General features: G+C 50.6%; 1 protein-coding gene across 4 annotated transcripts in view; it reads right to left on the bottom strand.

Annotated features, from left to right (window-relative positions):
- DIP2C (disco interacting protein 2 homolog C) overlaps window positions 1–25757 on the bottom strand; it is a 278224-nt gene that overhangs the window by 195609 nt on the left and 56858 nt on the right. For 2 of the 4 annotated variants that reach the window (XM_030819375.1, XM_030819372.1), the window contains exons 2-3: window positions 10721–10792; window positions 9074–9241 (exon numbers count right to left, since the gene is read on the bottom strand). Coding sequence is in view for 2 of the 4 variants with exons in the window: in XM_030819372.1 (XP_030675232.1) it covers window positions 9074–9241; window positions 10721–10792 (240 nt within the window). In the remaining 2 variants the exon portion in view is untranslated. The remainder of the gene's footprint in view (window positions 1–9073; window positions 9242–10720; window positions 10793–25757) is intronic. The other 2 variants (XM_030819374.1, XM_030819373.1) reach the window with 1 other exon arrangement.

The raw sequence follows: 25757 nt of genomic DNA, 5'->3' as shown, positions 1-25757 counted from the left end.
CTTTTGTTGCCATTGCTTTTGGTGTTTTAGACATGAAGTCCTTGCCCACGCCTATGTCCTGAATGGTATTGCCTAGGTTTTCTTCTAGGGTTTTTATGGTTTTAGGTCTAACATTTAAGTCTTTAATCCATCTTGAATTAATTTTTGTATAAGGTGTAAGGAAGGGATCCAGTTGCAGCTTTCTACATATGGCCAGCCAGTTTTCCCAGCACCATTTATTAAATAGGGAATCCTTTCCCTATTTCTTGTTTTTGTCAGGTTTGTCAAAGATCAGATGGTTGTAGATATGCGGCATTATTTCTGAGGGCTCTGTCCTGTTCCTTTGATCTATGTCTCTGTTTTGGTACCAGTACCATGCTGTTTTGGTTACTGTAGCCTTGTAGTATAGTTTGAAGTCAGGGAGAGTGATGCCTCCAGCTTTGTTCTTTTGGCTTAGGATTGACTTGGTGATGCGGGCTCTTTTTTGGTTCCATATGAACTTTAAAGTAGTTTTTTCCAATTCTGTGAAGAAAGTCATTGGTAGCTTGATGGGGATGGCATTGAATCTATAAATTACCTTGGGCAGTATGGCCATTTTCATGATATTGATTCTTCCAACCCATGAGCATGGAATGTTCTTCCATTTGTTTGTATCCTCTTTTATTTCATTGAGCAGTGGTTTGTAGTTCTCCTTGAAGAGGTCCTTCACATGCCTTGTAAGTTGGATTCCTAGGTATTTTATTGTCTTTGAAGCAATTGTGAATGGGAGTTCACAATCAATAACAGATTTGGCTCTCTGTTATTGGTGTATAAGAATGCTTGTGATTTTTGTTCATTGATTTTGTATCCTGAGACTTTGCTGAAGTTGCTTATCAGCTTAAGGAGATTTTAGGCTGAGACAATGGGGTTTTCTAGATATACAGTCATGTCATCTGCAAATAGGGACAATTTGACAACTGATCTTTTAAAAATGAGCTTCAATTACCTTTTTATCAAACAGATGCATTTTAGGAAATCAAAGAGTATTATCAAGTCTCACATGAAAACAGTGGCTACCTGGCACTTACAGTCGTAAACATGGACTTATCACACGACTTCCCGAATTGTCCTTTTTAGACACCACCCCTTATGCCACTGTGGTCATCACATCAGGGTCTGCAGTGTGCTACAAATACGGTTCTATCTTATGCTTTTCAATGATTCTGGAGTTAATATTTTTTATCTGTTTTCCACTATCTTGGCTTTCAATGTACCTATTGCCAACCCTTTCACAATTCTCCAGCAGAACTGAAAAAACTCTTTCCCACACCCTCTTGCCCACAATCAAACACTGACAACCTGGTGAGAATCTCTGTCCTCTTTGAGCCTCCGCCCCTGTCCCGAACGTGCTACCATCACTGGGCCGTGCCTTTATTCCCACTGGCCGTGGCTGCTCACTGTTCTCATGCCCCTCGACACCCCCTCATCTCTCCACTCTCCCGTCCTAAAGGAGCACCTTGAGTGCTTCAGAAAGGAAGGACCAGAAGGAACACTTGGGGGCCCCACGCGTCCAAAAGTGCTTTTCTTTCTACCCCAGTGTGACTGAGTCTTTTGCCTAGATATGGACTTCCACGTGAAAATTACTTTTATTCGTTGCCTTTCATTTCCATTATTGGTGAGAAGTTAAACGTCACTCTGATGCTATAATCTTTATGTAATACCCATTCCTTTCTCTTCTCCTTCAATAATCTTTTCTTTATTCCCACTGGAGGAGCTGCAAGCCAGGTTGTAATATCCATTCCTTTCTTTTCTCCCTTGATAATCTTTTTACTGCAAAGCAGGTTTTTCTCCTCGTGGGGGCACACCACCAAATCTCTCCCCGAGGAGGGCTTCACTGGGGCTGTTTCGTTTGCCCAAAGAGCCCTCTCCTCTCCTGTTTCCAACACAGGCATGTTCATCCCTCTGGGCTGGGCTGTTTCCTCCATATGCTCTGACCTGGAGCCTCAGTTTTCAGTATCATCCCCAAATCTGGAGCCTCCCAGTTTAATTTCTCCAGATAACACACATGGCTGGGAGGAGGAGGAGAAGCGGCCACCTGCGTCCTGGACACCGTTCTCCAGGCTCCACGTGTACAGCACCCATGGCTGTCCCCCGTGTCTGCATCTTGGCTTTCTCCATTTTGCTAAATGATGAACCACAAATTCCTCAATTTGACTTCTCTTGGGCTGTGGACTTATACAGTCACTGACATCTCAGCACAGTTGGGAGAAACAGATAAATGCCCACTTCCAAGTTGCCAGGCGTAACCAGTGGCTTGACGTTTTTAATGTTTCACCTTCAATCTCAGTACCACACCTATCTAGTCCACTGAAACACGCTTCCTGGGATTACCCCCACCCCTAACCTCCTCTTGGTGCCCACAGACAATGGTGTATGGAGTTCTAGGCTGCTGCTCAGCTTCTCACAGACCTTACGTGTCTGATCTCAGAAAGCTACTTTTGCATACCATCCTTGTGAATATCTCCTCTCATAGGTGGAAATGCAAAGTTTGCAACAAAAGTTTGAAAACAAATGAATAAAATAGAAGACTAGCTTCTACAGGTTGCAATAAGATGGCAAAAGAAATAAGCATGAATGTGCACGTTTCCTTCCTTCATTTTCCTCTGACATCATTCCAAACGAGGCTGGAGGTGGCTTAACGGTGTGTTCTGGGAAGAAAAAAGCCACAGTTGAATAGGTGTCACTCAACTGGATTCCAGCCTGTGACCACACAGGACCCAGGGGCAGCAGAAGGGCATCCCCACTGTCCCCGTCACAGGGAAACCAAGCACAGCTGCTGGAACAGATACCTCTGGGTAGCACGAACACGAACGATCACTAGGACACATGACTACAGCATAGCGCTCTGTGCTGCTGAGGGCTCACGTTCATAGTCACGTTCAGTTTGGGGAACTGTGGTTGAAAACCAGCTCTCAGGAGCGTCACAGAAAGACCGGAAGCCTCATGACAGAAGGCGTGGTGAGGGGGGAGAGGCCGGCATGGTCCCTGGGAAGGAGGCGTCCCCAGGGAGATGGGGTGGCTGCCTTCAAACACTCAAGAGTCTGGAGGACAAAAAGCAAGGCCTCCTCAGGCAAGAACATGGCCGAGATGGAGATGAGGTTCTCCTCCCAGGAGCAACTGCTCAGCTTTCACGCATTGGCCACATGAGGCACCAGCTCAGATCCGGTCCTCCAGGGATGACAGATCCCATGCCTGTGGTTAGGGCCCGAATCCATCTGGCTCCTATCCCTCTGTTCGTGAACTTTCCTAGGCTCAGCCTCCTGCCTCTGGACAGAAGCAGCCGTAGCTAACACCGCAGCCCCGGCCTAAGCACGTGATACGTCACTCATTCCTCAGCACAAAATGCACCAGGCCAGGACTGTTACTTCTGCTGTTTTCTTGGCAAGGAAACACAGGTGCAGAAGTGATCCATGAGTGCGAGCAGCCTGGTGTCACCCTTGTGTGGTGTCTGAACGTTCTCCCGTGACTGCCTTTTCATTTGCAACCGGGGCCCCTCTCCCAGGCCCCTCTGCACCCTCTCCTGAGGGCAGAGGCTGTCATTCTCCTGGTACCTGCAGTGGTGCCCAGAGCCTCAATCGCTGTTACAAGAACAAAATCTGGCTTGTCTTGAAAACAGGAAAAAGCATTTTTGGAATCCCATTATGAAAGTCAGTATTTAGACAAGAGCATTCTTTTAAGAAAATATGGCAACTGCTAAAATTTCAGGTCCAGGAATGAATCTTGGAGCAAAGAAAAGCCATCAAGGTCGCCTGAAAGGGGCATCTGTTAGGATCCTGGAGAAGGAGGCGGGAAGCAACCTTGCTCTTCGCAGAGCTGCTCACAGGATGGGCTCGGGAAGTATTTCTGCACCCTCAGGGCTCCCGCAGATGGCTGGAACACTTCCATTTAAATCCAAAATGTCAGTAAGATTCTTATTTTCCTCTAGAATTATGGCAAGACCACAAATAAAACTCAAGCAGAGATGGCAGGAGATGCAAGGTGCAAGGGAGGAGAAAAAGGCAGTGAGACCAGCATAGGAGGAAAGAAGAGAAGGAAGGACAGATGGATGGACAGACGGAAGGATGGAGAAATGGAGGGATGGATGGATAGGAAGTGGGGGAGAGAGGGGAGGATGGATGGAGGGGAAGGGAGGAAGGGGGAAGGGAGGAAGGGGGGAGGGGAGGAAGAGGGGAGGAAGGAGGGGGGAGGGGGAGGGAGGAAGGAGGGGGAGGGGGAGGGAGGAAGGAGGGGAGGGGGAGGGAGGAAGGAGGGAGGGGGGGGGGGAGGGGGAGGGAGGAAGGAGGGGGAGGGGAGGGAGAGGAAGAGGGGGAGGGGAGGGGAGGAAGGAGGGGGGAGGGGGAGGAAGAAGGAGGGGGAGGGGGAGGAGGAAGGAGGGGGAGGGGGAGGAAGGAAGGAGGGGGAGGGAGGAGGAAGGAAGGAGGGGGAGGGGGAGGAAGGAAGGAGGGGGAGGGGGAGGAAGGAAGGAGGGGGAGGGGGGACAAAGGAGGGGGGAGGGGAGAAAGAAGGAAGGAGGGGGAGGGGGAGGAAGAAGGAAGGAGGGGGAGGGGGAGGGGAGGGGGAGGAAGAAGGAAGGAGGGGGAGGGGGAGGAAGAAGGAAGGAGGGGGGAGGAAGAAGGAAGGAGGGGGAGGAAGAAGGAAGGAGGGGGAGGAAGAAGGAAGGAGGGGGAGGGGGAGGAAGAAGGAAGGAGGGGGGAGGGAGGGGAGGAAGAAGGAAGGAGGGGGGGAGGGGGAGGAAGAAGGAAGGAGGGGGGAGGGGGAGGAAGAAGGAAGGAGGGGGGGAGGGGGAGGGAAGAAGGAAGGAGGGGGGAGGGAGGGGAAAGGGGGAGGGAGGGGAGAGAGGGAAAGGGGGAGGGAGGGGAGGGAGGGGAAAGGGGGGAGGGAGGGAGGGAGGGAAAGGGGGAGGGAGGGGGAGGGAGGGGAAAGGGGGGGAGGGGGGGGGGGGGGAGGGGGGGGGGGGGGGGGGGGGGGGGGGGGGGGGGGGGGGGGGGGGGGGGGAGGGGGAGGAGGGGAGAGGGGAGGGAGGGGGGGGAGGGGAGGGGAGGGTAAAGAAGGAGGGAGGGGGTGGAGGGAGGGGGAAGGAGGGGGAAGGGATTCATTAAACGTTGCTTAAAAGATCAGGAAATAAATGTACAGGATTAAACCAGCAGCTGCCTGTGGCAGAACACGTCTCCAGCAGCTGAGTGTGGTACCCTGGGAAGTGCCGATGTGAACACAGCTGATCTGGAACACAGGTGACTCACCTGTCACTGCAGCAACTCAGTCTAGAAAGATTCACGCTATGTCACAGGCAATGCAATCTGGACACCCACGTTTCCCCTCCTCTGGGATTTAAGTTTAAAGCACCTCACCCTGTGAGCTGCCGCATGGCCTGACCCCTAAGTGGAGGCCACCTGCCCGGGACAGGCCCCCGGGACCCTCCAGCCCAGGTGAGGAGACGGTCCCTCCCTAGCACGTACGGGAAGGGCTGCCCTGGGTCACCAGACTGTAACTCTCGTGGCAGAACAAGAATACAGACCCGCTGTGCACCTGCCCTGGGAAAGCACAGCCTCTGCTGACACGAATCAGAACAACCGACGGCCAGCCCACGTGAACAGGCCAGGGCCAGCCAGCCACGTCTTCTAAAGACGACAGAACAAAGTGAAATTTACATACTTAAAGTTTCTCATTCTATATGTAACCGAAGTGCAAAATTCACAAATGCCAACTGCAGGGCACCTCCTCCATCACGACTGTCAAAGCCCAGTGGGAGAATCTGCAACAGGACCTCAGAGAAAGCCCTCTCCGTGGCGACAGGGCAAGGCAGCCACTGCAAGCAACAGCACTCAGGCCAGAGCAGCTGTTCTCATGAGAACACATGATCCAGTTACAAGATCAAACACTGGGATGCGAGCCAAGTTCTGAAAAGATAATAAAATTCCACTGATTGGACGGTGCTGAGGTACATGTTACCCTCTGTCATTGCGGTCATTAATTAGCACTTACATGTTACCATTTGCCATTTAAATTTACCCAAATCAAGAATAAAAATAAAACTGCGGCCCAGATAGATGCCTGAGGCAGTGGAAGGTCTCAGGTGCCTGTTTAGGGTTCACGTGGATCTGAGCATTGTGCGGACACGGTGGCGTCTGCCCTCAGGGACACTGCACATCCATCCTCACACCCCATGACCGTGGGGACGGTCACACGGTGGGGCGGGGGGAAGTGAGTGCTGCCCAGCCCACCCCCACAGGCAGACACAGCCCCTCCGTGCCACACCCCCACATCCATTCAGCAAATACCTGCCCAACATCCACTTTCCACGAGCAGGCGGCCGGGGCCTCAGGTGATTTACATCCTGCTGCTGGGGGTTGGGGACTTAGCGTTTAGTAACCACCACCCAAGTACGACTGTGGCATTTCAGAGACAGGACGACAGGGAGATGGGAATCGGGATGGTCTGACTGAAGGATCGGGGAGAAATCCCTCAGGACAGAGCATCCAAACTGAGGTTTAAACACCACCCGGACACAGCCAAGTGCACGGCCTGAGCAGAGTTCCTCATGTGGACGGCAGCGTGGCCATCGGGAACCCTGGCAGCAGGGAGCAGGGAGGAACTGAGGCAAGTCCGGGTTTGTGATTAGAGTCAACAGCTGGACAACGCAGCGCGAGCCTGCAGGTCAGGGCAGCCATCCAGGCCTCCGGTGCAAACAGTGTGGGGTTTAACTCACACTGACCACGGGATGCCTGTTCCTGGAGAGGCCGCTCACATGACCTCACGGAGAGAGGCTGTGCGGCACAGACCAACCCCCTTACAGAGTCCTTGTAACTTGCACCTGGGCATCAAGCTGTCTGGCCGTTGAAGGAAAAGCAAGCTGGGCTTGGAGAGGAATACTGGATCTTCATAAATCACTCAATACCAAGAAACATTTCACGGACAATCACGTAAGAAGCTGCTGTGAGAAAGAGGAGCTGTATCTGAGCAAAGAAGTTTCGACCATTTATAGCCACACTGAAATTTCACTCTCTAAATCTCCACGGCCTGCATCATACAAGCAGTGAGGCCCTGTTATCCAAGTCAACACTGTGATTAAGATATCCCTGAAGAGGGTGCCAGGCAGCGGATTTTATTTCTTATGTCTACAAGTTTGACTGGGCTTAGAGACTGATGAGGGACAGGTTTGAACTGCAGAAGGGTGAGTGCCAAGTGGGCAGCTTCCCTAAGCAGCGTCTTCTCTCCGAAGATGATCTTCCAGGAACCCTCTCTCACCCATCTTTCACTGCACATATAACTCACATTTCTTCCTAGCTCCTGGCACTCTTTTCCTCAACTAGACTTAGGCAGGTGCTCAGCACCACGCTCACTTCTGAATCCCGACGGGAGGCCCCGACACAGACGCTGCCCTTCTGAGCAGCTGGGACGCACCTGGCTGGCCTAGGGAACAGAACCCCCATTGTAGCTCGTAATTCTGCATCCCAAACAACATCCTAGAAACACTTTTAGAATAGTTTCTGGAGAAATATGAATGTAAATGTTAGGAAAAAAGGGTGGAAGTTAATCAGAACACAAACCCCTTACAGGCAAGTGCACAGCAGCACAGGGGAACAAAAAGAAAGATGTTTTCCATGAAGATCCTGCACAAAGGAAGTCACGTCCCACGGGGCCAACCAAGAAAGCAGCCTCGGCTTTGGAAACGTCTGCGTTCCTTGCTGCTTCCCAGGACAGGTGCACACGGTGCACGCGTGCGTGTCACGAGCAACATCTCCAAATGAAGGTCGGCAGGGAAACACAGCACCCCCGTCCTGAGTGCCCCCCCCGTCCTGAGTCCCCCCATCCTGAGTCTGGTGTCTGGGCCTGAATCAGGCGGCCTGGGCCATACTTCCTCCTGTTTTCCTCATGTTTCCAGCAGATAAATTCTGAAACGGACCTCGTGGCTAACACCCAGCCCTGTCACCTTCTCATCAGCTCCGCCACTTGCTCCTGAGAGGGCGCGAGGGAATCAGCCAGGGGCCCAGAGAGGAGGAATGCGGTGGAGGCCAGGAAACGAGGCAGGGTGTCCTCTTCTGAGACCCCAATGGCCAATTGTAATAATAAACTTTGCCTCTATGACTTGATTTTACCGATTTTTTTTTTGAGACAGGGTCTCGCTCTGTCCCCCAGGCTGGAACAGTGGCACAATCATAGCTCACTGCAGCCTTGACTTCTTGGATTCAAGCAATCCTCCTGCTTCAGCCTCCCGTATAACTGGGATCACAGGCACCCACCATCATGCCTAATTTTTTCTTTTGTACAGATGGGGACTCCCTTTGTTGCCCAGGCTGGTCTCAAACACCTGGGCTCAAGCAATCCCCTGCCTCAGCCTCCCCAAGTGCTGGGATCACAGGCGTGAGCCACCGCACCCAGCCTTGTATGTGATTTTAAAACACACTTTGAAGTGTAACCCTGAACATGAACCTAAAACTTCAACCTGCATATTATTTTTTTCATTCTGTTGGAAAATGCACTGAACTCCCTTTTTGCCTCATGAAATTCCTATATTCAAAATACTGTCCACCGAAGTAATTTTGACCTTTGAACAAAATCCTTACCTCTAAGAACATACTCTATGATTGACTGCTTTTTCTATTTCAAAAACCCTTACTTTGCTCTTTGGAGATGGAAATCTCAAAATCACTCCCTCTAGCAGATCTCAGAGGCCAAGACCCATCAGCTCATCCTTTAATTGGGTCTTTGGCTATAAGACGAAAGTCTGTAGAAGACCAGTGACTTTAAGAAGTTTTATAATTTGTCATGCATTCTTCTTAAGTGTTTTCTAAGTGGTGCCCAACTGAGAAAGGGGAATTGTAAAAACAACATTCTACCTCAGTAGGAAACACGGAACTGGGCCCGGACTCACAGGGACAGACCCGGTCTCTGGCGAGCTCTGGGCCTGCAGAGTGACCTGGTTCACTGGAGAATGGGACCCTCCGGCCCCCAGGCCACACCCTACACGTCTGTACAGGATGGATAGCGCTTGACGGGTGGCCTTTTCTAACGTGTACCCTGCTGTGGGGCTGGCTCTCAGCAAAGCAGCGCTCACCGAAACGAAAGTAAAACAGAGGCCGGTTCCCTGGGGTGCTGGCCACCCGCTCCCGAGCCGCGGCTTCTCGGACGTCGCACACCCCGATGTGGGCAGAGCGGAATGTTCTCCTCGGCGCTCCTTCACTGTGCTGCAGTCTACACCGAACCACGGCAGCTCCATTCGCTGCTGTAACAAGTTGAAAAAAAACTAATTAATTCAAACTTTAGTTTTTTTTAAATTTGTTACAGCGCTGAGCAGAGCTGCCGACCCCATGCAGGACAGCACACAGACCACCAAGGGGACCAAGGCCAGGGCCACCGCGGGAGGCACATTGCGCTGGAGAACCGTCCTGGGAAGCGAGGAACCGCTTCTGTTTCACTTTTGTTTGGCAAGGCACAAAAGTTAAAACCAACAGCGTCCGTGGCCTACAGTCAGACCCCACCTTCCTGTAGGACGTGAGGGCACCTGCAGAGGGGAACTCAGGGACAGGGCTGGGGCAGCTGTCACCCCGTGGCTCCATGAGAAGAGAATGAGGGAGGGGGCGCAGGCCATCACGGGATCTGCCCAGCACTGCCCTGAAGCCTCTCGCCCCAACGTTCCAGCCCAGCCCTCTGCTCCCCTTCTCTTGGTTCCTCGGCGTCTATCCCTGACTTAAGCCTCTGCTAAGCAAGGTCCACACAAACATGTTCACTGTTACATCACTGTCTCAAAAATCAAGGTAAGAAAAACACGAAATCAAAACAAAACTAACAGTAGCAGAATCTCCACACCGTTTCCTGGAGCCTGAACCTCAGGAAACTTTTCTTACTGAGTCAACAGGACCCTGGATGGGTCTCAGGAAGAACAGAATCAGGGTTTGTGCAGGTGTGGACATGTGCATCCTTAAACCTTTTAAAATCTTGTTTCAACGATAAAAACTATGGAAGTTCAGTTTCCACCTTTAAAATTTATGTTGCTAGCCTTTCTGTTTGAGGAAGAAACTGCTTGTGTTAGCTTTAAGCCATTCCTCAAGCCTAGCAAATTTTCAAGGTCACTCTTGAGCTGAACTGAGCTTGCCAGATGGGAACTGAGGTGCTAGAATCCCAGTCTAATATGAGGTTCTTTTTCCTGACATTTACAGAACCCAGCTCAAGTGCAGGAAAGCTGCCAATCTGCACACGTAGAAACGCTAGCAGGAAACCGACTACCCTTCTGAAGAATCATCATGTATGTTTGCAACCACATCTCCATATACAACCAGCTTTCACGACTGCAGAGTCCTGGGCGGGATATCACAGCACTGTCTAGATTTGGCCTGTGCCACCAACAGAAGCCTCAGATTAAACTAGAATCAATAGTAATAAATAGCCCTCTAAACCAAATATGTTGAAATCACTAATGCGCTCATATTTTTACGATTGTAGGATTTTAAAGTAATCAACACAATATTGATCTCTACTGATAGAGAAAACACCTATTAGGCACACTTATAGAAAAATCCTCTGTGCCTTGTATATTCACACAGCACGTGTGATCACTCAAAGGAACTGAATGCCTGGAGTGAGAACGCCAGACGCCTCCTCCTGCTGACTCGGGAGTAAGGGAGCGTCTGCCTCCAGATGTTTCTCTGGCACATAGAGAACGCGGGAAATGAGAGGACTCATGCTACTCATGGGGGTTACGTACTCGGAGGCTGTGGAAGGTAGGCTCCAATTAACTTTGACCTCTTCTTTTCATATCCTTTTTGTGTAATGTCACCTGCAAGAGAAGGAAAATGACGTTCAGTATGGTCTCAGTGGATAGAGCATATCATTCGGTGGTGCCCAGGAAGACACAGTTATCACGGTATCTTCTGTGTGCCTCATCGTTAGAATTTTAAAAGCAAGCACTGCACATCATACAACTTCAGTTCCTCCCCTGCTCTTGAACAAAAGCCCACAGCATTTAAGTCACTAAAACTCATTTGTTAAACACACGCCTGTTTCTGGCCCCTTCTTGATTTATCCGGATGGGGTCCAGGGCTAGACCCCTGCCATCTCATCCCCACCCGCCGGCACAGGAAGCCAAGCCTGGTGGCCGGGGCTCTCGTTAACTCAGTCGACGACAGATCCTGCGGCTGCCGGGGCCGGGATGACCGACACCAGCACCTACTGGCATCTTCTTAACAAGATGTTTCCTAACCAAGCGTGTCCGTCGCAAGGACTTGAAGCTGCCACAGTGTGTTTGAAAAAGGAGTGACAAAGGCCAAGGGTAGAAGGAAAAGGCGTGAAACCTGCAGAAATTCAGAAGAGGAAAGAAAGGTGCTTGTGGTGAGGTGAGAATAAACACGTTAAAGCCACTAGCTCACAGAGCAGAAATCCAGAAGCGGAGAGAAAGGAGCTTGTGGTGAGGCGAGAATCCACGTTAAAGCTCACAGCCAGGGGACCGCGCAGCAGCCGTGCCTTTCCTGGAGCCCGTGCAAGCACACAGGACAAAGCCACCTCATCGACACACAGAGGCCCTTCCCAGTCGCAAGCTCCAGCACGCACAGAATACTCATTCGCCCTTCATTTTTTTGGATCTGTTGTATTGTTTCCTAAGACTGATCAAACCATAATTCCAAGAAGAGTTGGAAATTCAAGCTTTAATAAAAATATAGCAAATGAGTGAAAAGGTTATCAAGGTACACACACAGGCTGGTCAACTCGCTTTTCCTAGTGAAGGACGGGCAGTCTCAGGTGCCGCATCTACCTCCACGGCTGCCTCCACCAACTCACAGCTCACAACACAGGTTCTCGTCTCCCCCACGGAACACAAGGCTGATATCTGAACACGGAGCCAAGAACCAAATGACATGGAACCCGCATCCGCCCATCAATGAGTCTTTGTTGTTGTTTTTTTTTTTTTTTTTTTTTTTTTGAGACAGAGTCTCACTCTGTCCCCCAGGCTGGAGTGCAGTGACACTATCTCGGCTCACTGCAAGCTCCACCTCCCGGGTTCACACCATTCTCCTGCCTCAGCCTCCCGAGTAGCTGGGACTACAGGCGCCCGCCACCACGCCCAGCTAATTTTTTGTATTTTTAGTAGAGATGGGGTTTCACCGTGTTAGCCAGGATGGTCTCGATCTCCTGACCTCATGATCTGCTGCCTCAGCCTCCCAAAGTGCTGAGATTACAGGTGTGAGCCACTGCGCCTGGCCCATGCTAACTAGGTAGCCGGCCACTGCCAACAAAGGACGATTTCTGCAGAAATGTTACAGCTTGCCGGGGACTCCACACCTGCAGCCATCAGCTGCCCACTATGGAGACTGCTCGGTCGCTTTTGGAAATGCCTCGTTAACCCATTTTACAAACGACGTCCAAAATCTGAACCACGGAAGCAGCCACATGTGCACGTGCTTGATTTAAATCGAGCCCCCAATCAATCAGCAAAGAAAATTTCCAGACAAGACTTTAATAAATCCTAGGTTACTATCATCTCTCAAAACCTAGGAGGTGGGAAAGGGCAGCGCCACTGAGTAACTTCCATGCCCCGCAATTTCCCCCAAACCAGGGTCTGCAAACTAAGTCTCGAGGCTGAGCCCAGCTTCCAGGCCACTTCTGGAGACACGCTGTGTGCTCACGGCCTGCTCCTTGCCGAGCTGCAAGGCAAGACAGAGTTCAGTGCAGCTCTTCACAGGAGGGTTTGCTGGCCCATCCCCAAATACGACATTGTCTAATCCTTATAACAACTTATTTTACAGATGAGAATTTGAGGCACAAACAGTACTTCCGTTCCTCACCCAGGACCACAGATCTAAGACAAAAGTCTGTCCAGCTCCAAAACCGTGTCCCATGAAAACCACACCTAGAGTCTTCCACTCTAAAGCTGGTGCAGTGTCCAGAGGTCGCATCCCCGGCTTCCTGGGCCTTCCTCACATATTCATGCCCCTGCACATCCCGCTGACTCTGTAACCTGCCTGGGAAGTGCCGTTCTCCGAAGGAAACGGGACTGTACTTCCTACTTTGCCCTCTCCCAGCCGCTGCCCTGCCTGGATGGCGCCTCTGGGTGCCCACAGCACAAATCACACGCTGTAGCTTGCGTGATGTCGTGGATGACTGTTCGTGGTTTATTTGTAACACACATGCACAGTTATCCTTAAAACCAGACAAAGACCCATAGAACTGTGCCCCAACCTGGTTGTCTTACAAACTGAAGCCAGGGTGCTCCTGTGTGTACCACACACAGACGTCTGTGCCTGACGCAGAGAGACCTGCAGGTAAGTGACTGGCTGGGAGTGCGCTGAAGACCTGGGCAGATGCGGGGCGGTCATTTACCTGTTCGGTGACTGGGGGGCGGGCAGAGGGGAAACTTACGACGACTCTATCCCAAAACGTAGAAGACGGCGGCTTGATGTACGTGCTGACCCAAAGCCGAAGCGCCGGATGCCGCGGCCCTGAGACCAGGCTAAGGCCCCAAAGCTCGTGGCTGACAAACTCCTGCCACGTTTTCATGGAAAAAATCCAGTTATTTTTAACTCTGGAACTGCCTCAGCATCTGGTAGACAGAGGTCCACCAGATTCCCGTGATAGACTCGCTGCAGGTTTACACGAGCAAACCTTCTAGCAGCACTTTTACGTGCGATGTTTGAAGCAACCAATGTTTTCTGTGTGAATACAATCAGGTCATAGGTGACAGGTAGATAACAGATGATGCATATAGACACACGACAGAGATGATGGACAGATGGCAGGTGGTGGGAGATGAGAGACTGACAGGCAGAAGCTAGCTGGCTGACTACACAGTATCCTTCCAGAACACCTCCTTGGGTTGGGCCCAAGGCCTGACCTTCGATCAATGCCATGCTGTCACTAGGGAGATGGTGGCTCTGACAGTGCCTGGTGCTTCCTCCACTTCACACTAGGGAGACGGTGGCTCTGACAGTACCTGGTGCTTCTCCACTTCACACTAGGGAGACGGTGACTCTGACGGTGCCTGGTGCTTCCTCCACTTCACACTAGGGAGACGGTGACTCTGACGGTGCCTGGTGCTTCCTCCACTTCACACTAGGGAGACGGTGACTCTGACGGTGCCTGGTGCTTCTCCACTTCACACTGGGAGACGGTGCTCTGACGGTGCCTGGTGCTTCCTCCACTTCACACTAGGGAGACGGTGGCTCTGACGGTGCCTGGTGCTTCCTCCACTTCACACTAGGGAGACGGTGGCTCTGACGGTGCCTGGTGCTTCCTCCACTTCACAATGGGGAGACGGTGGCTCTGACGGTGCCTGGTGCTTCCTCCACTTCACACTGGGGAGACGGTGCTCTGACGGTGCCTGGTGCTTCCTCCACTTCACACTGGGAGACGGTGGCTCTGACGGTGCCTGGTGCTTCCTCCACTTCACAATGGGGAGACGGTGGCTCTGACGGTGCCTGGTGCTTCCTCCACTTCACAATGGGGAGACGGTGGCTCTGACGGTGCCTGGTGCTTCCTCCACTTCACAATGGGAGACGGTGGCTCTGACGGTGCCTGGTGCTTCCTCCACTTCACAATGGGGAGACGGTGGCTCTGACGGTGCCTGGTGCTTCCTCCACTTCACAATGGGGAGACGGTGGCTCTGACGGTGCCTGGTGCTTCCTCCACTTCACAATGGGGAGACGTGGCTCTGACGGTGCCTGGTGCTTCCTCCACTTCACAATGGGGAGACGGTGGCTCTGACGGTGCCTGGTGCTTCCTCCATTTCACATTGGTTCAGGCTGAATGATCAATTAATTCCTGCCCCTCTTCTCTCCCCCTCACCTTGGGTCCATCGGGGCACGTGGTCATCAGCGTACAGCTACATAAACTAAAGGCGCAAATGCTCAGAGAGGGCACATCCTTCCCCACGTTTCTAAGCTGGGGCCACCACGTGTCTGTTATCCTGCTAGGTGTAACCACTGCTCACAGTCAGCTTGTTCATATTCCCCAAACCTGGAAGCGACGCAAACGTCATCCAAGGCTATTTCGAAAGTCAACTCCCATCTCTGGGGAGGGCCTCTGGGAGGCTGGGTCTAAGGCACACCCTCAAGGCTGCTGTCAGAGGATGAGAACCACAGGGGTCCCTGCCGGAGTGCTTTCCACGTAAAATTCCAAACAGCGTATTTTCCCGCTTCCACCATCAAGGTACCCATTTATTTAACTTCCTTTTCATGTTAGGAATAAGTATGACAGGAAAGTAAATGCAGGAATTGTAACCTCAGTGAGAAAAAAAGTAAAAGTGATCTCTTTAGAAACATTTTCTACTTCATTAAAAAAAATGCTACTTATGTCATTCTCAGAGGCTTTCCATAAGAATTAAAATTTCAGAAGCAGAAATTAAAATCGCAAAGAGGAGAGATTTACAGACAAGTCGTACTTTAGAAGTGAAAACCCCAGTGAGGCAAAGTCACCAGCAGAAGGTTGAATGAGACTGAGGGACGATGCTTCTTTCCCTCCCCAAAGGGAAGAATTCTTTTTCTCACTTATGTTGCAGTCCAGAGTTTCAGGGCAAAACCCAATCTTAGAAAATCAAGGAAAGGTCTGCCTGACGAATGCAGTGTTAAGACGACAGAACAGACGCCCTGCCCCTGTGGCTTCCTCTCGGCCTCAGGCCATCACCGGCCAATCTGGCCCCAATTAGAACCCGTGCAGAGCCAGTGCTGCGGACATCGGGCTCAAGACATGGACACTTGGGAGCTGGGTGGCCCTCGGGGATGAAGGAAACAAGCCACGGAGCTGCTTCCACAGTGTGGCTCAGCTCCGAGCACACAGACCCACTCGGCAGTGACGGTTTCCATGCGTGGTGTCGGGAGATTATTTAATGCTGGAATTAATGGTTTATATTACAAAGCAATCATTCCATGTTGGGAATTCTACGGCTGTCAGGAGCCCCAGTGCTGCTGCTCTGAGCCTATTGCTTTATAAGGAGCCGGGAGGCCCCAAAAAGGCAAGACCACAGCCTTGTTTTTAAGTCTCCGGATAGGCTTCTTTGTTCTCCAGCAGGCGCTGTAGGCCGGTGACAGCTCCTGTGTGTACCCCTCGCCGGCACCGGGGACAGGGTCAGGAGGGCCTGGGATGTCCTCTCACTCCAGCAAGCTGAGCACAGCAGGGTCCCCCATGGGCCAGCTAACTAGTGTGGGTCGCATTTTTCTCATGGATAAAATATAGGTGATAGCACCTACCTGCTACCACAGATGGACAGATCAGACACACAGGATGTGAAGGTCTCAAAGCACTAAGGACACAAAATCTTTAAAAAATGCAGCAAGCACTCATTCAATATCTGTTTCACATTCAACTCGTGAGAGACGTCTGAGTCGATGGGAGGACTCATGAACACAGACCTGCTGTGCAGCCTGCAGGGCCACAGGCATCACCCCGTCAGGGAGGGAGGCAAAGAAGATGGACCCCAGAGAGCCAGGGGCTAGGAAGAATCTCATAATCCCGACCCCTGAGAACCCAGTTGTTGTTCTGCTCTGATGTCAACCACCATCGCGGGACCCCAGACGCTGCGGGCCCCCGTGTCACTGAGACGCTCCAGCTCTGGGGCTGAGACTCCTGGCACCACACACACCCCAGACAGCAGCCAGAAGGGTCTCTGCAAGAATGCGAACGTGGTAGCCTCTCTCCCAAAACTGTGTTGGAGGCTTCTCCCTGCTGTTTGGGCTGAGACCAAACTCCCCACAGGGCCTCCGAGTCCTTCCCGACCCGGCCCCGCCGCCTTGGCTGCCCATGCTCTGCCACGGCTCCACCTGCACCTGCTGTGCCCATCACCCTCTCATTCTCACAAGCCCGTCACATTTCCAGTGTGAGCACTGGCAGCTTAAATCCATAAAGATCTTTTAAATAAGGTGCCAGGGTAAACATAGAGCCTGCACTAGGATTCATACACGCACCTGAGCTTTTTGTTTAATAAAAAACATTATTTGTTATTTAGTGCCTAGTGCCCCACACTCTGGGTGACAGAGCAAGACCCTGTCTCAAACCACACACACACACATTTAATTAATGGTAGGAGCAGGAAGGAAACACATTTTAGACACGCTGTTGCGTAAGATCTTACTCAGGCCAGGCAGGTGGACAACGCCACTTAGAGTTTTAACGTTTTGGTTTTTTAAAATTTGTATTGTCCACTGTAGCTCTTCTCTTTGGTACGTTAAGAACTCTGGTTAGAAGGGGGATTAAAGGAAAGAGCTTGTTTGGAGTCCATTCTATTTTTAACATATGGATCAAAAGAACAGGAGAAAGATCAACAGAAGTTCACACTACCGCAGCGGTCTTGAAAATAAGCTTCTGATGTTAAAAGAAAATAATGTAGTACTAACAGTCCCTGAAGGGCTTAGAAATACGAATGCCGATGGAATTTTTTAAAATTCAAAGCATGTGTGCAGTGTGCCGCGTGGAGCAGAGGCTCTGTGAGTTTGAGGAGACCCCTGTCCTACTGCAGCCTCGAAACACCCCCTCCCTTCCAGTCCCTGGCAAGACCAGGGGCTCTGCACGAGGTCCCCGGAGATGCCCCAGCAGTTATCCTGGCCAGTGGGAAGATGTAAACGTCCAGTTTCACACAAAACTGCTGTCATAACTTGCTAAAAACTCTTCAGGCAAGCATTTAATTTCTCCAGTATGTCCTGGGAGTTAGAAATCCCTGCTTCACACAAAAAGGAAAGAAACCCCACCCTGCAGAAAGACAGCTCTGAGAAGGCTACGCCGCATTAAACACAGGTACCGCCCTTTCCCATGACACTGAGTCTCAATTTTGCAGATCTCAGGCCTCAGCAGTAAGTTGGTTTTACTGGATGTTGTATTTACATTTTTTGGTGTTGGGGGGAGCGAGAAGGGGCAAGGTAGGGACAATGAAGCCCAGCTTCCATTATTTCCAGCTGGACACTGAGAAGCTGACGTGTAGAAGAGGAGCCAGCACGGCCCGGCCCCCACTGTGGGCTCTTCTCAGACGGCCGCCGTGGGCGTCACAGCTTGAGAGCAAGTCTCACACTCCACCCTCTGCTCCCCGACAGAGGGAGGGACCCCCTCGGAGATTTTTCTTTGGATTGGGAGGGAACATGAGGATGAGGGCAGGTGGACAGGGGAAAGTGTGGAGGCCAATTATCCACCTACAAAGTCAGGGTCTTACTGCGAACTTTACAGACAACTATGTCATTCAAACATTCCACGAGCGCTATCACCCTCATTTCACAGATGACAGTCTCAGCAAGTCGGAGAAGCCCACCAAGGTATCTGGCCGAGGGCCAGACTGGTGGCAACAAAGTCACCGTGCAGAACCGCCTGGCCCAGCGCTGCCATCCCACCCCCAGCTACAGGAGACACTTCAGATGCCCCAGCAGGGAGAATGTCACAGCCCTGCTGAAGGGGGAGGAGGACAACTGGAATAAACAAAAAAAATCCGCATCATTTCCAGCATCTGAAAGGCACGCTGGACCACCCCGAGGTGAGCGGCGGAGTGGTCTATTCCAAGTGTTGGCCCACAGGGGATGGCCACAAACACGTGCCACGTGACCCCCTTCTGCATCAGGAAGTGCTCTTGGGGAAATAAGAAAACTGCTAAGGCTATCAAAGATGGAATCACTTTGACAGCAGAAAGAAGTGGGCTAACCTCAGTAAACACAAAAGTGCATGCAGTCAGGAGTATATATCTGTAAACAGAACTCCACGGTCACTGTGTGTTCACACCAGAGTCAGAGGCATGCAGTGACCTCAGCACTGGGGCCAACAGAGCCTCAACTTTCCACAACACATCAAGCATTATCTTCCTATTTTAGGAGCACACACTCCCTCACCCAGAGTTTGACTTTAAATCTTTGCAGAATCATTAAGCAGCTGCGTAGTAGCTATGGCTTTCTGCTCAGTTGCCTTTTTAAGTCAAAGCTCCCAAGAGTCAAAGCAATCCAAGAGGCTGCTGAACCAGTCCGTACACAGCATGAGAAAGCAAAGCTCAGAGAGAGGTGTAGTGAGGAGGCTGCTGAACCAGTCCGTATGCAGCATGAGAAAGCAAAGCTCAGAGAGAGGTGTAGTGAGGAGGCTGCTGAACCAGTCCGTATGCAGCATGAGAAAGCAAAGCTCAGAGAGAGGTGTAGTGAGGAGGCTGCTGAACCAGTCCGTATGCAGCATGAGAAAGCAAAGCTCAGAGAGAGGTGTAGTGAGGAGGCTGCTGAACCAGTCCATAAGCAGCATGAGAAAGCAAAGCTCAGAGAGAGGTGTAGTGAGCGGTCAGGCCACCTGTGCCCGTGTCAGGGACCCCAAGGGGATCTAGGAACGTAAATTCTGCAGTGTTGGCAAAGATGTGGAGCAAAGGGAACCCTTGCACGCTGCTGGTGGGAGTGCAAAGCAGCACAGCTGCCATGGAAAATAGTATGGAGCATCTTCCAAAACTAGAAACAGGACTCTATGATCCAGCAATCCCATGTCTGGGTAAATATCCAAAGGAATTTAAACCAGCGTAAGGGAGAGATACCTGCACGTTCACGTCCACTGCAGCACTATTTACAATCACGTAGATGTGGAATTGACCTACGCACCCATCAGTGGATGAACAGATAGAGAAATCATGGTGTATGGACACAATGAATACTATTCAACTTAAAGAACAAAATTCTGCCATCTGCAAAAACATGGATAAACCTGGAAGATGTTATGCTAAGTGAAATAAAACAGGCACAGAAACACAAATACTGCATGATCTCACTTACATGTGGCATCTTAAAAAAGTAGAATTTGTAGAAACAGTGGAATAGGGGTTACCAGGGCCTGGGGATGGGGAAATGGGGAGATGGTGGTCAAGGGCACACACTTCATGAAAAGATGAGTCAATTCTGGAGACCGAATGTACAGTGGGGTAACTACAGTTAATAACAATGTATCGTCTGCCTGAAATTCAGTTAACAACGTATCATCTGCCTGAAACTGGGTAAGAGAAGAGATCTTCCATATTCTCACCACATACACAAATTAACTACGAGGTGAGGAATGTGTTATCAATAGCTTGAATGGGGGAGGAAAAAAGTCTGAAATCCTTCCCCTCCTCGTCCCTAAAAACTATTTATAGATTTTGAACGTTGGTCTGTGTGGAAAAAATTCTGTGTTTCTTCTAGCGAGTCTCTCGGTGAAGAAAAAAAAATAAAGCGTGCTAAAGTACAGTCACCCCCGGGTGTCCGTCGGGGTGGGTTCCAGGGGTCGGGATCCCAAAGTCTGAGACACTCAAGTCCCTGGTAGAAAATGGCGCAGCATTTGCATAGAACCCACGTGTGCCCTCCCGTGTACTTAAATGTCTACATTACTCATGATACCCCAAACAACCTGAGTGCTGAGTGCACAGAACCCACGGTGCCCTCCCGTGTACTTAAATGTCTACATTACTCGTAATACCCCAAACAACGTGAGTGCTGAGTGCACAGAACCCACGGTGCCCTCCCGTTCTTAAATCTCTACATTACTCGTAATACACCAAACAACGTGAGTGCTGAGTGCACAGAACCCACGGTGCCCTCCCGTGTACTTAAATCTCTACAGACTGGGTGCGGTGGCTCACACCTGTAATCCCAGCACTTTGGGAGGCCGAGGCAGGAGGATCACGAGGTCAGGAGATCAAGACCATCCTGGCTAACACAGTGAAACCCTGTCTCTAGTAAAAATACAAAAAATTAGCCAGGCGTGGTGGCGGGCACCTGTAGTCCCAGCTACTAGAGAGGCTGAGGCAGAAGAATGCCGTGAACCCAGGAGACGGAGCTTGCAGTGAGCCGAGATCGTGCCACTGCACTCCAGCCTGGGAGACAGAGCAAGACTCCGTCTCAAAATAAATATAAATAAATAAATCTCCACCTTACTCGCAATACCCTAAAGAACATGAGTGCTGTGTAAATGGTGGGTGTACTGTATTGTTTAAGGAATAATGAAAACCAAGAAGTCTACACATGTTCGAAACAGGTTAAGCCATTCTTTTCTTTCTGAATATTTTCACTTTCAGTTTGGCTGCATCCAGGGCTATGGAACCCACGAACGTGGAAGGCCAACTCGGCACCTTGGACATGTTTAAGGGGGAATACGGGCGGGGGAAGGAATACGGGCGGGGGAAGGAATGCGGGCTCTCCCCTCCCACATCCCTCAGTACTTTCTGGTCATTCTGCTGTGTCGGCTGCTTCTCTTTTGACCAACTTCACAGTCAATCTTCATCAGCAATGGGGCAGCTCTGGACAGGGAGAAGCAGGCGTCCTTCACTTGCAAACTGTGTTTGCTGCGGCAACAAGCTCAAGACCGTGTCTTCTTCCAGACGCTCACCCAAGGAATCCAAACCGTATGTAGTGAGGATCAGTCCTGCCACACACACCAATGTCTCGGATCCAGAGAAGCTGAACATGCGGCCAGGCCAGGGCTCCTCTGACACACACAAGGCCATGCAGAGAAGCGCCCGGTAATGTTAGGGCACCTGGCTGATTCCACCATACAGATGGGATGCAGAGGAAGAATTTCTTGAAGCAACATTCATACATTTGGAGTTGAAATGCAAAATGCAAACGCCAAAAAAAATAGCCATTTTGGAATAGGTTGGGACAGAGAAAACACCTGTCATGAGATTAAAAACAAATTTTTTCTTGAGACAGGTCTGCCTCTGTCGCCTGTGCTGCAGTGCAGTGGTGCAGACATGGCTCACTGCAGCCTTGACCTCCTGGGGCCAAGTGATCCTCCCACCTCATCCTTCTGGGTAGCTGGGACCACAGGCAGGCACCACCATACTCGGCTGTGTATTTTTTGTAGAGATGGGGTCTTGCTGTGTTGCCCAGGCTGGCCTCAAACTCCTTAAGTGATCCTCCCACCTGGACTTCCCAAAGTGCTGGGGTTACAGGCGTGAGCCACCGAATCCAGCCTCTGTCATGAGTTTCATAAACACAGTACTTGAGTTTTTCCCGATGTCTTGCTATCCAGCCAGCTTCCCCAGCTGTGGCAATAGTGGAGCCGCTGTTTGGCATTGGTTGTCAAAGGGCGGGGAAGCAGATGACAGGGACACGCTGTACCCAGGACTCGGCTCTAACAGGAGATGCCTCAGCTGAAGGAAGTCCTCAGAGCCCCTCGAATCTCCACACCTGAGTGAACTAATCCCACTCACAATCAGCAGTCCAGGCCACAGAAGCAGGCGCCAGTAGAGACGCTTGCCTCCCCTCGGGGGTCCCGCTGACAGACCCCACCGGGACGTGTAGAACAGCACAGTCTTGCTTTTTTCTCCCTGCTGCCTGGGGGGGCTCTTTTACGGGGCTCGTCAGAGATGCACCTCTGTCAAGGGATGACTGTTTGACTTCCATTTCATTTACCTGAAGTTTCTGCCAATTCCTTCCCAGAGAATACAATTTTTCAATGAAGAAGTCAGCTCACCCCAAGACTCTGGGCTCAAGTGTGCCCCGACCTCCATCCCCGGGTACAAAACCTCCTCTCAGCTCCAGGGCACCTCGGGACCAGCCAGGACCCCACTCACCGCTCCCCAGTAACACCCCAGGCCTGAAAAAAGTGTCTGCTCTGTGGGCGAATTAAGGAGGCAACGCGCATTTGTTGAATCCCGCCAGCTGATTATAAATAAAACAAGCTTTTTGAGAGCTGCGAATGTGGATTTTCTACGGTGTTACTTATCTGCATGCCGGCATTTCTCACCAACGCTCCCCTGCACCACACAGCACTGCTGACTTCGAGAACTTCTGCTTTCCTTGAGGAATTCTCAACCACCAGTTTTCATGCAAGGCACTGACTCTGAAAACTTCAGTCCTATTAATATTTTTTATCCTTTTTCAGACTTTGAAAATGGGCTGCTCAATGAGAACAGCATGGCTGAACCCCATGATGGCCACACGGCTGAGGTTCACCGCACGCAATGCTGATTGACTCCTTGTCAGCATCACAGCCCTGACCCCTCAATGGCCACACGGCTGAGGTTCACCGCACGTGGTGCTGACTGGCTCCTCGTTGGCATCGCAGCCCTGACAGCAGCATTTGTACTGTCACCTTCTCCCTCTGTGGACGGCTGGGCTCCCCCTCTGCGGACGGCTGGGCTCCCCCTCTGTGGACGGCTGGGGTCTCCCTCTGTGGACGGCTGGAGTCTCCCTCTGTGGACGGCTGGGCTGCATCGGTCTGTTTTCATGCTGCTATAAAGAACTGCCCAAGACTCTCTAATTTATAAAGGAAAGCAGTTTGATTGACGCAGAGTTCCACATGGCTGGGGAGACCTCAGGAACTTACGATCACGGCAGAAGGTGAAGGGGAAGCAAATGCCTGTCTTACGTGGCGGGAGGTGAGAGGGAAGTGTGCGAGGGGGAAGAAAGGACCTATTGAAATAGTACCATACAATATCTGACAGAGCAGCCAAGGGCTGGTGGCTGCAGGTCTCAGGAAGAGAACACAGTTACCAAAAAACCAGATCTCATGAGATCTCCTCACAATCGCGAGGACAGCATAGGGGAATCCACCCCCAGGATCCAATCACCTCCCACGGTTTTGCCCTTGGCATGTGGGGGTTATGGAAACTACAATTCGAGATGAGATTTGGGTGGGGATACAGAGCCAAACCGTATCATGGGCTTTACTGACACCGTTTTAAAGGAACTCTGAAATGTCTAGTTATCATCTGCCCAACTGCTGACTTTATCATAGAGCAAGCATGGATACACTGGCCCCTTGAACCTGTTACCAGCCTAGGTGCTCACTAGGACTTATCTCCAGTGACCCGGCCCCGCCACACTGGGACCAGGGAAGGGGCCCCAGCACTAAAGCCCAGCTCTTCCTCAGGTGGATTTTGAAGGCAGACAGGGCCACTGAGAGCAAGTTCAGACCCAGGGAATAAAACCAGGGCCCCCTCAGCAAGTGCGGACTCCTGCAAGCCTTCACAGCAGACGTGGGTTCAGCCGGGCCCTCCCCTACATCTGTACATGCCGGGGACCCCTGCAGGCAACGCTCCAGCTTCCCTGACAACCGCCTCCCTACTCATCGGCATCTGGGGCAAAGGTGGGTTCACAGTCAACCCCTGCCTGTCTCAGGAGCAGGGCCCATGGCTGCCTCTGTGTTCTCTTCCTGAGACCTGCAGCCACCAGCCCTTGGCTGCTCCATCAGACATTGTACGGTACTATTTCAGTAGGTCCTGTGACCCCGTAAGTCCAGGATACATGAAGGGAAAGTGACTGCTCCCTAGTAATTGATCAAACAAATACTGCAGCTTTTGCTTGGCCCTTGTTTGGTAACACTGTACGTGCCTGGGCTTTACGTGAGAATTTCCAAATGCTATAGAGATTATCCTGAACTTTATCTCCTCATTCATTCACTCATCCCCCAAATATTTAATACCTACTGTGTGCCATGCAACGGACAGAGTACATAAAACAGAATTCCTACACAAAACAGAGAAAGTGCACACAAAACACAGACAATATCGCCAAATGTTCGCTGGATAAAAGATTTAAAAAGTTATATTTTAACTTAAAGCCTTTTAAAAGCTGGAAATAAAGGGATGCTTAATCCAATGACTCCAATGATTTTCTTAAACAAATCACCCCGTCTGGGTAAGCAACGGAAAACAAAACGAGACAGGCCAGGTCCCATCAGGACAGGAATGACTGCGCTGTCTCCCCCCACAGGTTTCAGGCTTCAGAAGATGCTATGATCTATCATCCTTAAAGCTATATTTTTTCTGACAATCTTGCTTTCCAAAATAATGGCTCAGTCTCAAAAAGGCTTGCAGTTAATTTAAGAGGCCTGAGGTTTTCTTTTGGAGAGTGGAGGGGGCAAATGACCTACCAGAAGATGTATGTAATAAGCTCAAGTTATTCCAGAGAAGTTCGTACACACGTTATGACTTTCTCTGAGGCCAGTGAGCTGTGGGCATGCCTCCAGGAAACACTGAGGCTTCCTGTGAACTAATTCACATCGCGTCAAAAATACTGAGTTGCAGGGAGGAAAGCGGAGATGATTCCTGGCGCAACATGTAAATGTGATAAGATTTTGATGGTTTCACTAGCTATTTAAATAATAATGTTGATAGTACACACTTTAGTTTGTGGAAACATCCTTTCTAAAAGATCTTGCCCAACCTTTATTAAGTGGCAATTATTAAGAATATACTTTATTTAGAAGGCAAATAAAGTAGAATGTATGCAGTCCTACACTCAGTGATACATTATGAGAAGTAGAACTTGTTAAGATCTCTGCTTTGCAATACCAACTTTTATAAAAGAATCAAACCTGTTTATGTAGCACATGTGTATTCAAGGATTTTTATAATAATATGTTTATGAAGAGACATGCGTTGGTACCATATATCCCAATTATCGAGGGAAGATGAGCATATCCAATCAGAAAGAATGGGGGGGGCTTCTTTCATTTAAAATGGTCAATAAAGTGAAAAACTGAAGAACATGATCGTATTACAACGTAACTTGCAGAACAAAGCAGTTCAGACAGGCAAAAGGCCTGGCACACAGAAACACAAGTGAGTGAAACTACATTTAATTCAATATACAGGCACCGCAGTATCCATTCATTCAGGAATATGCGTTACACACCGACCGCATGCCAGGCAGTGTGCCAGGTATTTGGCAATATCAGAACACAAAACATAAAACCTCTGCACCTTCATGGCACTTCAATTCCCGGCCAGGTGTGCTGGCTCACGCCTGTAATCCCAACGCTTTGGCAGGCTGAAGTGGGAGGATCACTTGAGCCCAGGAGTCTAAGACCAGCCTGGGTAACGCAGTGAAACTCCATTT

The sequence above is a fragment of the Nomascus leucogenys genome, chromosome 9, assembly GCF_006542625.1.
Source record: "Nomascus leucogenys isolate Asia chromosome 9, Asia_NLE_v1, whole genome shotgun sequence".
Classification (NCBI taxonomy): domain Eukaryota; kingdom Metazoa; phylum Chordata; class Mammalia; order Primates; family Hylobatidae; genus Nomascus; species Nomascus leucogenys.
Note: the sequence above shows the minus strand (reverse complement) of the source record. Positions and strands in the feature narration are given on the sequence as shown.